This window comes from Staurois parvus, unplaced genomic scaffold (genome assembly GCF_062004578.1).
Source record: "Staurois parvus isolate SC_StPar_1 unplaced genomic scaffold, SC_StPar_1.0 ptg000715l, whole genome shotgun sequence".
NCBI classification, from domain to species: Eukaryota; Metazoa; Chordata; class Amphibia; order Anura; family Ranidae; genus Staurois; species Staurois parvus.
In genome coordinates this window covers 8,194,905-8,207,414 of record NW_028318511.1, presented here as the reverse complement: position 1 = coordinate 8,207,414, position 12,510 = coordinate 8,194,905, and the positions used below count along the sequence as shown (strand labels likewise).

Genomic DNA, 12,510 nt, shown 5'->3' with positions numbered 1-12,510 from the left:
CATTGTCAGTCCCACTAGAATACTGTGTGACTGAACCCATGCCAGGGAACCAATATGCTCTGGCATAAATGTCTGCTGCAGTCTTTAGACCGATCATGAACATTCCAGTCAACAATTCTGGATCACAAGCCCAGTAATATTTTTGAAAGTCAGTGAGTCCGCTGCCTTCTTTTGGGATTTGGTAGGGTGAAGGATCGAAATTCAGTTCTTTGAGTTTGCCACTCAATCGCTGGATGGTACCCAAAAATGAGAGAGACAGCCATATAGGAAATATTTGAACAAAAAACAGTCTTGGGAGAATATTTATTTTGATTATAGGAACTGTGCCGAACCACAAGAAGTAAGTTTGATCCCATCTTTTAAGATCTTGATGAAGATCTTTGAGATTAGGCTGAAAGTTACATGAAAATAGGTCTGTCAGATTCGAAGTCAGCTGGATGTCTAGGTATTTGATGGTTCCATTGGGTCACTGAAAGGGGAAATTCATACAGCATTGTGCAACAACCACATCTTGGAATGAAATCTTAAAGGGCAAACGATTTAGAAAAATTAATTTTCATATGGAATTCTGGAATTGTTGGAACTCTTGTAATAGACTGGGAATCTTCACTAGGAGTTCTGATTACAAACAGCAGAATATAGTCTGCAAAGTCTACTCGTTTACATCCTTTTACCCCTGTGAAAATCCCTTTCATGTATCGATTGGCACATAGTCGGCAAAGGAAGGGCTCAAGTGACAAAAAAAATGAAGGGGGGGGGGGGGTAGTGGCTTCCTAACTCTGGCTTGGGCTGTCGAGTAGTGTGACAAGACTCAAGCCAGCACAGTTTCCCAAAGGCCAATAGAATGTAAAACCTACTCTAAATAGTTTCTGGCCACCCTGTTGACTGCCTTCTCCGCACTCGTGGACAAGAAAAAGTCTGGTAAGTTATAGGTCTTCATTCAGTGTTGGAGATCGAGGTCCTTAATCATGTTATCCCTCGCCTCCCTTTCCGTCATGAAACTTACTTGCTCTCAACTAACCCTGGAAAAAAGGGAAGCAGGCGATTCCCAAGATCTTGACATAGAGCTTTAAGTTAATGTTGAGAAGGGAAATTAGTAATTAGTTACTACAAGGCATCCTTTTTCGGCAATACAGCAATGTTGGCTTCCAACGTGTAGGAAGAGTCAGTGCACTGAAGGTGTTTACAAACCGCAGAGCTAGGGCATCTTGGAAACCTTTATAGTATGGGAGCGATAGGCCATCAGGGCCTGGGAAGAAGTTAATTCTTCTTTATGGGGTGTTCCAGAACCTGGGCCTCCTCTGAAATCTGAATCTGTTTTACCGCTTTCTGGGTCATGTAATCTTGAATCAGTGTGGTATACTTCACTCTAGCATGTGGATCTAATGGTTTTTGTTGTAAATTAAAACTTTGGATATAATAGTTGCAGAATTGGCGTGCGATGACACGCATGACTGTGTGTGCTGTGCCCAACTTATCATGTATAGCCTGTACTGTCATGTTAGATCATGATTGGCAAAACAATTGGGCTAAGAGTTTCCCTGATTTATTGCCCTGTTTGTAAAACAGTTTATGCTTTAACCCCTTCATACCTATGGGTAAAACAAATCTAAATGCCTAAGCACATTTTTGCAACGTTGACATGTTAGTAAAACCGTACATATCATCACAAATCCTTTGTACATCCAGGTGAATTATACCATGTTTGTTTCAGGACAAATTGGGCTTTCATTTGTTGGTAAATGGTAATGGATATCTCCTGATTTTTTTTTTATTATCAAAGGAAAACTGTCCCAAAATAGTAAAAAAAAAAAAGATTTTTTTTTAGATGTGTGTTTCTTGTTACTATTATAACCTACCACCAGAGAACAACCCAAAATAAATTCTCCAGCTCTTGACGATCGCAGCAATACCATATATGTGTATGTTATTTGTTGTTTTTGCCCATAGTACAGCCCAGAAACAATAGTGCACATTTTTTTTGTCTTTTTTTTTTTTTTTTACCTAAAACACACTGACACTAACTGACATAATTTTTTTTTTAAATCCTGACCTTTGACCCTGATCTTTTGACCTTTGACCCTGACCTTAACCCAAACACTGACCCTGGCACTGAACTGGATCAAACATTGATCTAGGTATTTTTTCTTGCATTTTTTAATATTTATTTATCTCTCCTCTATTCGTAAAGAGAGAAAAAAACAACGGGGCCGGGCTGTACAGTGACTGATCACTGTGATAGCCAATCAGAGGCTATCACAGCAATCATGTGACCCGGAATCGGGAGTCCTGGGTTCCGATCGTTAGAACGGGACCCGGTGCTCTCAATGACACCGTGGTCTTTGTGACAAAAGACAGGTACGCAAATATGCAGCCACACAGAAAAAAGCCCAGTTCTGTGAAGCCGCATATTTGTGTTACGCCGGCGTCAAGGGGTTAAGATAATCTTCCTCTTGGTTTGAATACCCAAAACTTCCATAAAACAAGCTTGGGCCAGGGTAAGTTCTGACAAAGTGATTGACAGTAAGGAACAATTGTGTGAAAGTTCTAAGATGCAAATTAGATCCATTAATTTACCCATGTATACCTGATGGTTCTTCTTCAACTTAGCAGACATCTTTAGACACTCCCCTTGCATCAAACATTTGTGGGTCTCTCCATTCGATTGCAAAATGTTTGGAGATTTACTAGGTCACTAAGGAGAGCAGATTTCAGGCTTCACAGTTTTAATTATTTTTCTGGAAAAGTTAGCATAAGAGTGACTGGGTGATGATCCGATAGAAACATTGGTTCAATAGAGGCATTCCTCAAATACTGCAAGTCAGGTTGGGAGAAAAATAGTCGATCTGTGAATATTTTTTGTGAGGAACCTAACAGAAGGTAAAATCCTTAATGTTAGGATTAGGTACTCCAGGAATCACGAAGTGACAGTGAAGCCAGTTGTAGTTTGAGAGCGAGGAGGAACCTGATGAGTCTAGAAAGACGTTAAGGGGGAGGTTACTCTTGAAAATGAGAAGACCCTGAGTAAAATCAATTAAACCAGCACAGACTCGTCTGCAGAACAGAACCTGTTCTTCATTCGGGCTTTAAACATTAACCACGGTGGCTGGCTTGTAGCCCAATTTACCTTTCAAGAAGAGATACCTGTCATGCACAGCTGTCCAGGAGAGTGAATGAAATACAGTATGTTTAGAAAAAGGAATGAGACCCTTTTGGATTTAGCCGAGACATTAAGCCTGGGCTCACACTGATGCGGTGCGGAATTCGCACTGGTTTCTGTGCGAATTCCACACCGCATCATAATCGCACCCCGTTCATGCAAACCCCTGCAGGTGTGTATGTTAAGTTAATGATAATACCGCAATATGCTCACCCTATAGCCAAAGCAAACAAGTGCTGGACTATAAATAAACTATGCATGAAGGTATAAATCAATTGAATCAAGTATCATTGAATCAAGTATGTTAAGTTAACAGCACCCCAAAATTGGTTCGCAGAACGCGGTGCGATGTGTAGAATCAGATTGCAAGGGTGTGAATACCCATGTGATCCGATTCTAGTGCGGACAAAAAAAATGGTCCTGCACCTTTTTGGTGAGGATGTAGTGCGATTTGAGCCATACAAAATGTATGGCTCAAATTGTACCGCGCAGAATTCTCATGTGATTTGCACAGGAATGCGGTGGGGTTCCTGTGCGAATCACATACGATATGCCGCACCTCATAACCCAGGCTATCTGCATAATACACTTGGTGAAACATATGATTCATCAATTTAGGGATATGGTCATATTAAAAATGCATTTTCCTGTATAAACACAATATGTGCCCTGTGTCTGTGTAACCGTGTGACATCGACAGGCAATGGAGGTGGGGTAGTCACCATGTATACTATGTTGGCATAACAAACTGCAAAATCAAAAGACCTTAGGACAGTTCTCCCCGGTTCACACTAGACGGTGGTGCGTGAATCCCACGATCCATGCGCGTTTACCTACGTGTTCAAATCCTACTTCCCTTGGAAATGACCATGCGATACCGTTGGAGTGTGTTTGCAAAATTGGTTCTTGCACTACCTTTTTGTGATGCGGTGTAATTGGAGCCCATTTAAAATGAATGGGCTCAAATCACACTGCACTAAATCGCATGTGAATTGCACAGGAATGCAGTGAGCATTCCTGTGCGATTCATAGCGTGAAATTAGGCTTAGTGCAGAACCTCAGGACTCGGAGCAGCTGGGGATAGAACATACGGGAGGGTCCTGACAGAGACTTCTCGCAACAGGAAAAAACAAAGAATAGAAGAATTAGGAGGAAGTAGGGAAGAAGAGAGAGAATAAAAATAAATGGGGAGGGGTAGGGTTAACCACTTCCAGACCGGACACTTTTACCCCCTTCCTGACCAGAGCAATTTTCAGCTTCAGCGCTATCACACTTTGAATTACAATTGCGCGGTCATGCAACACTGTACCCAAATTAATTTTTTACCATTTTTTTGAGACAGATAAAGCTTTATTTTGGTGGTATTTATTCACCGCTGGGATTTTTATTTTTTTTGCTATGTAAATGAAAAAGTCCAAAAATTTTGAAAAAAAGTGTTTTTTTTATAAAAGTTTGCAAATAAATAATATTTCATCATAAATCTTGGCCAAAATTTATTCCGTTATCTTTTTAGTAAAAAAAAAAATCCAAATTAGTTTATAACCAAAAATTATAATTTTTAAACATTTTTTTAATTTTAATTTTATTTTTTTATATTATTATTTTTTATTTTTATTTTTTTTTTACATACTGTCACCCTAGCAGTACAGTGTCACCATGGTGACACTGTACTACTTGTGGGGGGTGATGAAGATTTTTTTTTTTTATTACACTGATTGCTTTTACACCCATATAGGATGTAAAAGCAATCATTTCTTTTTCTCTCTGTCTGCAGTCTTGCACTCATTGAGAAGTACTGAGTGAGCTGTGATTGGTCACAGCTTGTCACATGGTACAAGGCTGTTGTGAATATCCTTGTACCATGTGACCTCTGTGATCATTCACAGATTTCACACGTAGTAAGCAATGATGTCACAAGTGACATCTTGCTTACTACTTTGCATGTGATCACTGATTGGCCAATCAGTGATCACATGATCGGGATGACGATCGGTGTTTCACTGTGTCCGGAGGACACAGCGGGCACCGGATCGCGGTGTTGCGCGCTCCCAGGGAGCGCGCACAAGCAGGGTGCGGGGAGGCCGTTTATAAACGGCCACCCGACCCTGCAGTGCCACCGTCCGGCTGTTTATATGCAACAGCCGGTCGGGAAGTGGTTAAGGGAAAGAACAAAGGAGCTAAGAGAGGGAGTAAAGAGACAAGGTCAAGTAGGGAGGTAGAAGAGGGTAAGGGAGTCTGACAAATGTTTCAGCGACCCAAAAACAGAAAAACAGGTGACTGAGTTGAAGGCACTGAGTCTGTGTGGAGAGTGGGGTTGCCAAAAAACCTGTGGGGGTTCCTCTCCTGGGACAGTGTGGCCAATTGTCCCCATGTAAGCAACTGAAGGGACAGTGTCTTCGGAAGAAATCCCCTGTGGCCTAAAAGCTAGTGCAGAATGTGGCCTTTCGCCTCTCGCACCAAGCCACGCCCCTGAGCTGTTCTTTAATTGCAACAAACATATTCGCTTAAATGCAAAAAAAAACATGTAAGGTATTTTTATTCTGGTGTGTTATTGCCTATTTGGTAATTTCTTTTTTTTTTTTTTTAGTTCAGTTCACTGCACATTTACAGCAGTTTCATAAATTTTCATTAATGTTTCGCAAAGAACATTACATTTGTTTTTGCTACTTAAAATACCCTTAGCTTAGGTTGGTGATAACTGTAAGTTTTAGTGAGGCACTTATTGACACAGGAAAAAAGGAATAATAAGCTTTCAGCAGTTAAATGTTCATGTCAATGATTACACACCAGCATGATTTTTTTTTTTTTTTATTATTTGAACTTTTTTTTTGTTTGCGAAAATGATCTTGAGATGAGATAAAATAACAACTGCACATTAAATAAATCATGTGTCTTTGTGAATAGAATTTAATATTTCTTGTTCCAGAAACAGATTTCATATTTCACCATTGTAGAGTAGCCAGAATAATAAGATAATTCCAAATGGCTTTCACAAGTTGCTGCGCTTTTTACCATTGCAGTTTCCAATATTAAATATAGACCTACTTGGCATATTTAATACCCTTATGCAAAGAGCAATTATGTTTTTTCTCCCACAGCAACTGAGGTTTAGCTTTTAGATGTTTATTGAGGTAAGACTAATGAAAATCAGTCTTGTGATTGATTGCCATAGGTTACTGCTCTGTGCACCAGCTATGCTACACCCTAGTGATATATGGAAATTTGCATTTATAGCCTACCAAAATGAGAACATTTAAATTTCATTTTCTCATTCATCTTGTGTTGCTGGGTACTCAATTTTCTTAATACCTTTTGTTACCTTATTAACGTGGCTTAGTCACTTTAATGATCCAAAAAAAAGATATGATGAGCTTGCCTGTTCCTTTCTTCCCTTTCGCCATACATCCCTGTTGCCCCAAAATTGCCTGTCCCACTGGGGAAGGCCTCAGGAGTCAGCAAGCTTTGACACTATCAGGAAGTGCTGAAGGTTTGCCCAATTAGAAAAGTTTTAGCATTTTGGACAGATTGGGTGACAGCTGCTGTTTGTATAGGCACCTCTAACTACCTTCTTTTTTGTTGTTAAGTGACAGTTGTAGTGTGTGTTGTGTTTTTTTGTTTTCTCTTGGGGTAGTTAACTGATTTATTTAATTTATTTTATGGAGTTTCTGTGTAAGTAATTTACTTTATAGGAGTTATCTGCTAAAATTGGAACACTCAGAATCTGGGGCAGCTGTGCATGGTAGCCAATCTGCTTTTAACTTCAGCTTGTTCAGTTAAGAGATGACAATAAAACTTGCAAGCTGATTGGTTTCTATGCAGAGCTGCACCAAAGTTGGCATTCTCCAGTTTTAGTACATTTTACTGTATTCTCTTTCATGGTATGAAGTGTTCAGATGACAGTTGCTCTTTCATTTATCCAGGATGAACAGTTTGATGGCTTTGTGGTGGAAGTGTGGAGCCAGCTGGGTGGCCAGAAGCGACAGTGAGTAAACCAATCATTTTGTTTTTATTTATATATACAGTATAGACTTGTGTTTATATATAGCATATAGACTGATGAAATCCATATTGTCCTCTCCCATTCTGTAGTTACAGTAAGTTCAGTGACACTGTTAGACTGCTAGTGCTATGTAATTCAGTAGAGCCCTGAATTTTTCTCTTCCACATCTATGCACCGCTGTATTGAAGGTAAGTATCAAGACAAATTTGAGGACTTATGCTAGTTGTATGTTAAATACTTTATTTTTTTACACAATTAATAACTGGATTTAATGGGGTTTATTATATCTTCCCAAAGCATGACTACAATAGTGACACGCAAAATGTATGACAAACTAGACACTATTGTAGGGAGAAGAAAAAGGACTTTTATTTAATTGTACTAAAGGTTGTGTTTAGTCTTATAATAAATGTTAAATCTGTATTAAACCCAAAAATTTAATATATTGCAACTTACCGACAGGTTGGCTGATAGATCGACTTGTGTACAACCAGTTAGCTGAAACATGGATCGAAATTCTTCTGGTCTCTGCTGATTCTGCCAATATTTGATCCATGTGTGTCCGACTTATGTCACTTTCTGCAATTTTGTGTGCAGTCAATTCAGTGCATAGTTCCAATCTGCACGTTGTGGCTCAACAAAAGAAGGGAGGGGGGCGAAGGAGTTGCAGTGTGCCGATTCACAGTCCTACTGAGGGAGAACAAAATCAAGAATATAAGATAAGCCACTCTTTGTAAAGCCGTTTATAGATGGTTCGAATCTCGGCTGGTTCCTGTATGGGCAAGCTAAATGTACCCAAGTTGATAAATCAATCAATTGGGTACAACCAGCCTGCTGGATTTTATATGCAATTATTGCTAGCAGCTGGGATGGCTCCACAGGAGGGATTCCCCTCTTAACACTGTCAGTGTTGATGGGGGAATCAAGCAAATTTCTTTCCTGCAACAAATTAGTTAAATCGGCCATAGACTGTTCGTTCCATGTATGGGCAGGCTGAATGCACCCAACTGATCGATCGGTATCACCAGCCTGCTGGATTTTACATGCTCCTCTGCCCCCCTACCCCACCAGGAGAACACAATGGTTCAACAGGAAGGATTCCTCAGTCAACACTGACTGTGCTGATGGGCAAATCGAGTATTATTATTATTATACAGGATTTATATAGCGCCAACAGTTTGCGCAGCGCTTTACAATATAAGGGCGACAGTACAATTACAATACATTTCAGTACAGAAGGAATAGGAGGGCCCTGCTCGTGGAGCTTACAATCTAAAGGAAGGGGGAGGTGATACAAAAGGTGATAACTGCAGGGGGATGATCTGGCGGAGGTGATTCAAGTACAGTTCCTATGTGGAGGTGGGGTAGGCTTCCCTGAAGAAGTGAGTTTTCAAAGGGATACGGGGGAGGAGCCTGAACATGGCGGCGGTGGAGAGCATGCGATAGGAGCTCTCCGACAGGACTCCTCCGTCCAGACCCTCCCCAGCTACCCCATATAAGAAGAGGCATGAGCGGCTGAAGAGGTACCTGGAGAGTGGGGTACCCGACGGCAGAGTGGAACCCTGGTGCGGAGACAGAGAGGAGCTGTTGGTGCAGGCTAGGTCCACCCAGCAGCCCGGACCGCGGCAAGTGAGAGAGCCGGGAAGCCGGGTTGCCGAGGTGACAGGAGGGCGGCGGGACCACATGACCAGCCGCAAAGGAGTGTTGGGAAAGGAGAAAGCCGGCTGGCGTCTCACAAGAGGCAGGGAGAGACAAGGCGGCTTCTCCGAGTACCCCCCTTGCTGAGCCTGCACCGAAGGGGGGAAAGAAAAAGAACAGATACCCCTGCTGATCCAGGAACCAAGGACACCACTAGGGGAGAAGATATGAGAGGGGGAAAAGTTAAAGGAAAGGACCCTGTGGAATCCCCAAGCAAACCGAGTGGAACTACAGACAGCAAGCTGGAGCCAGACCGAGGAGAAGGAGGGGTGAGCTGGGTGAGTGGAAGCTGCTGAAAACTGAAAAAAATAACTCATAAAATTGTGGGTTATTGTTTCCTTTGTATTTGCTTGTTGCATGTGACCCAACAAAAAAGAAAACAAAAGAGAAGAGAAAGGAGGGGATTCCCAGGGTATTTGGAAAGAGAGACTAATTTAGTAACTGAAGCAGGAAAACTAGAGGATAGCCTAACAGGCAAAAGGGGACCCTATTATAGAAGTATACTATTTAATAACATATGGAAAAATAAAAGAACCCTATAGAAGACATGAAGAATAAGAGCATTAAAGGAAGTGGGCTTAAAGGGTGCCAATCAGGAACAATTAAAAATCTACATCGCAGGGAAATATAACCCCAGAAAGACCACAAAGTACAAACGGGAAAAGAGAAGGGGACATCAGTCTGGAAAAAAGTCCTAGATTATCATTGGGCTTAGATGCCACTAACCAGCAGATATTGGAAACAGCGGAGGGGAGAGAAATGGAAAGTGACCTACAAGCACCAAATAAAAAAGAGATGGCAGAAATGTTTGAGGCCTTAGAAAAGATAATAAAGAATGAAATGGCAACTATACGGAAGGATCTGGGGCAGGTGTTGACAAGAGTGGAGGAAATGGAAGGAAAAATAAAATATCAGGCCCAGAATATATCTCAATTGGAGGAAAAAGTAAAAAATATGGAGAAAATGCAAGTAAAGCTGCTGTATAAATTGGAAGTACAAGAAAATAGGGACAGGAAGAACAATCTAAGGCTGAGAGGAATCCCAGAGACTATAGAAGGGGAAATATTACAGAAAGAAATATGTAAAATTTTAAATTACATATTGAATAGAGCTGCGTCAGTGGTGATTAAAACAGATGGCGTTTGGAGAAAAGGAAAGTTTCAAAGTGGCGGGAAGGAAATACCAAGAGATGTAATAGTCCAATTACACAGATATGGAGATAGAGAAGAGATATGGAGGAAGATTAAAGGGAAAAAAATGATTAAATATGGTGAAATGGACATTCAGATCTTTGCAGACCTTACACCAGAAACTTTGTGGAGAAAAAGAACTTTGAAACCACTGACAGAGCAGATGAGAAAAAAGAAGGTGTTCTATAGATGGGGAACCCCAATTTGTCTGATTGGGTGGAAAAATGGGATAACAGCCTACCTGAGATTCCCAGAAGATATGAGAGACTTTTGTGAAAATCTTGAGTTGCAGAGGATGGAGATCCTTGGATGGGAAGAAGAAAATAAAGGAGGAGAGGCAAGACAAGAGGAATGGCAGACTGTTAGAGGGAGAAAGTAGAATTAATTACTGTCCAAATAGAGATTTTCCTGAGATTTTCCCTAAGGGTGAAACCACGGAATTTTAAAAGTAAAGAAAGAAATGAGATAACGGATGGGAAGAGCTGGGGAGGAGGGCGAAGGAGGAGGAGCGGTCCATGGACAGAGTTCAAACCCCAAAAATAATCAACAGTGGTTCTTAGAACCACAAATGATTAGTAGGTATATTAGATGCCTAGCGGGGGGGAGGGGGGTTCCGAGGGGGTGTGGGATGGGGGAGGGTGGAGGAGGGGGAGAATGGGGGGAGGTGAAGGGGGGAGGAAATTGGATAATAAGGGTAATACTCTGCAGGATTGAGAGAGGTATCAAAGCAAGGGAAAAGAAAAGGAAGATAATTTGGCGATCTCTGGTTGAAAAGGTAAAAAGAAAGACACAAAAAGGATGGAAGAATTACAAGTCATTACTTATAATGTAAAAGGGTTAAATTGTCCTGGGAAGAGATTTCGATTATTTAAGGAGTTACATTATCAAGCAGTTTCGGTGATTTTTTTGCAGGAGACTCATCTTGAGATAGAATCTAAGGTGAAGTTGAAATCTAGAGATTATCCAATATGGTATTATGCAGATTCCCCGATTAAGAGAGCTAAAGGGGTGGCGATAGGGTTCAGAAAAAATATAAGATTTGAACTGAATGATAGAAAAGTGGACCCAGAGGGGAGATATCTGTTTCTGAAGGGTAAAATACAAGAGGTGGAGTGCACAGTAGCTAATATATATTGTCCAAATAAAAATCCAGAGACGTACTTGAAGGGTGCGCTAAAAAAGCTGATGGATTTTAAAGAGGGTTGCTTAATACTGGCGGGAGATTTTAATTTTTGCATGGATCCACAAAAGGATACAACTTCTCATGTGCAGCGAGAGGGGAGTAGATCTTTGAGACTATTAAAGAAGGTGATCCATGAGTGTCAATTGATAGACGCATGGAGAATCTTACATATGAAAGATAGAGACTACACATTCTTCTCAAATGCACATGAGACGTATTCAAGGTTAGATTATGTATTGATAGAGCATCAATTTATAGAGTCAATGGTTAAAGCAGATATAGGAGTAATGACGCTCTCGGACCATGCCCCTGTTGTATTGAGGATGAGATGGGGAAGGAGGAGAACAGAAGGGGTAGGATGGAGGCTGAACGAAACACTTCTTATGGACAAGGATACTGCACAGAGGATTGGGAAAGAAATTGAGAGATTCTTTAGAGAGAATGAGACAGAAGATGTGTCTAGGGCAACAGTATGGGAGTCTCATAAGACATACATAAGAGGAATCTTGATTGCTATAGGGGCAGGAAAGAAAAGAGAAAGGAGAGAAAAAATTAATGGGTTCTTAAAAGATATAGCTGAGTTAGAACAGATACATAAAAACAGCATGGTAAAGGAAATCAAGCAGAAGATAACAAAAAAAAAAGAGGAGTTGGAAACTCTGATGGAAGAGGAGAGAAGGAGAGTTTATAACAAAGTGCTAAGTGAGAACTATAAATGGGGAGATAAGCCAGGAAAATATCTAATGAGAACCTTAAGGAAAAAGAAAAACAGGAACTATATAAGTGAGTTTTCAAAGATCGCCTAACGGCAGACAGGGTAGGGGCTGAGTGGACATGCTGTGGTAGGGAGTTCCAGAGGATGGGAGAGGCTCTGCAGAAGTCCTGGAGGCGAGCGTGGGAGGAGGTGATGAGGGAGCTAGAGAGGAGGATATCATGAGAGGAGCGGAGTGGGCGATTTGGGTGGTATCTGTGGATGAGGTTGGTGATGTAGCTAGGGGCAGGGTTGTGGATGGCTTTGTAAGCTGTGGTTAGTATTTTGAATTTTATACGTTGGGTTAGTGGAAGCCAGTGGAGGGATTGGCAGAGAGGGGCAGCAGTCGCTGATCGGTTGGTAAGGTGTATGAGTCTAGCACAGCAATGGGCAAACTACGGCCTGCGGGCCATATACGGCCCGGCGGACCTTTTAATCCGGCCCGCAGCCAGGGTAGGCAAACATGGGCTGTCAGCCAGGGCTGTCAGGATGTGTGTAGGCGGGGCAGCGTGACGAACGTGAGAGGAG

General features: G+C 41.4%; 1 protein-coding gene across 2 annotated transcripts in view; it reads left to right on the top strand.

Moving 5' to 3' along the window:
* The window catches only part of CHID1 (chitinase domain containing 1), an 803,559-nt gene that overhangs the window by 45,809 nt on the left and 745,240 nt on the right, over positions 1-12,510 (top strand). For both annotated transcript variants that reach the window (XM_089653571.1, XM_089653572.1), the window contains exon 7: positions 7,081-7,142. In XM_089653571.1, the coding sequence (XP_089509697.1) occupies positions 7,081-7,142 (62 nt within the window). The remainder of the gene's footprint in view (positions 1-7,080; positions 7,143-12,510) is intronic.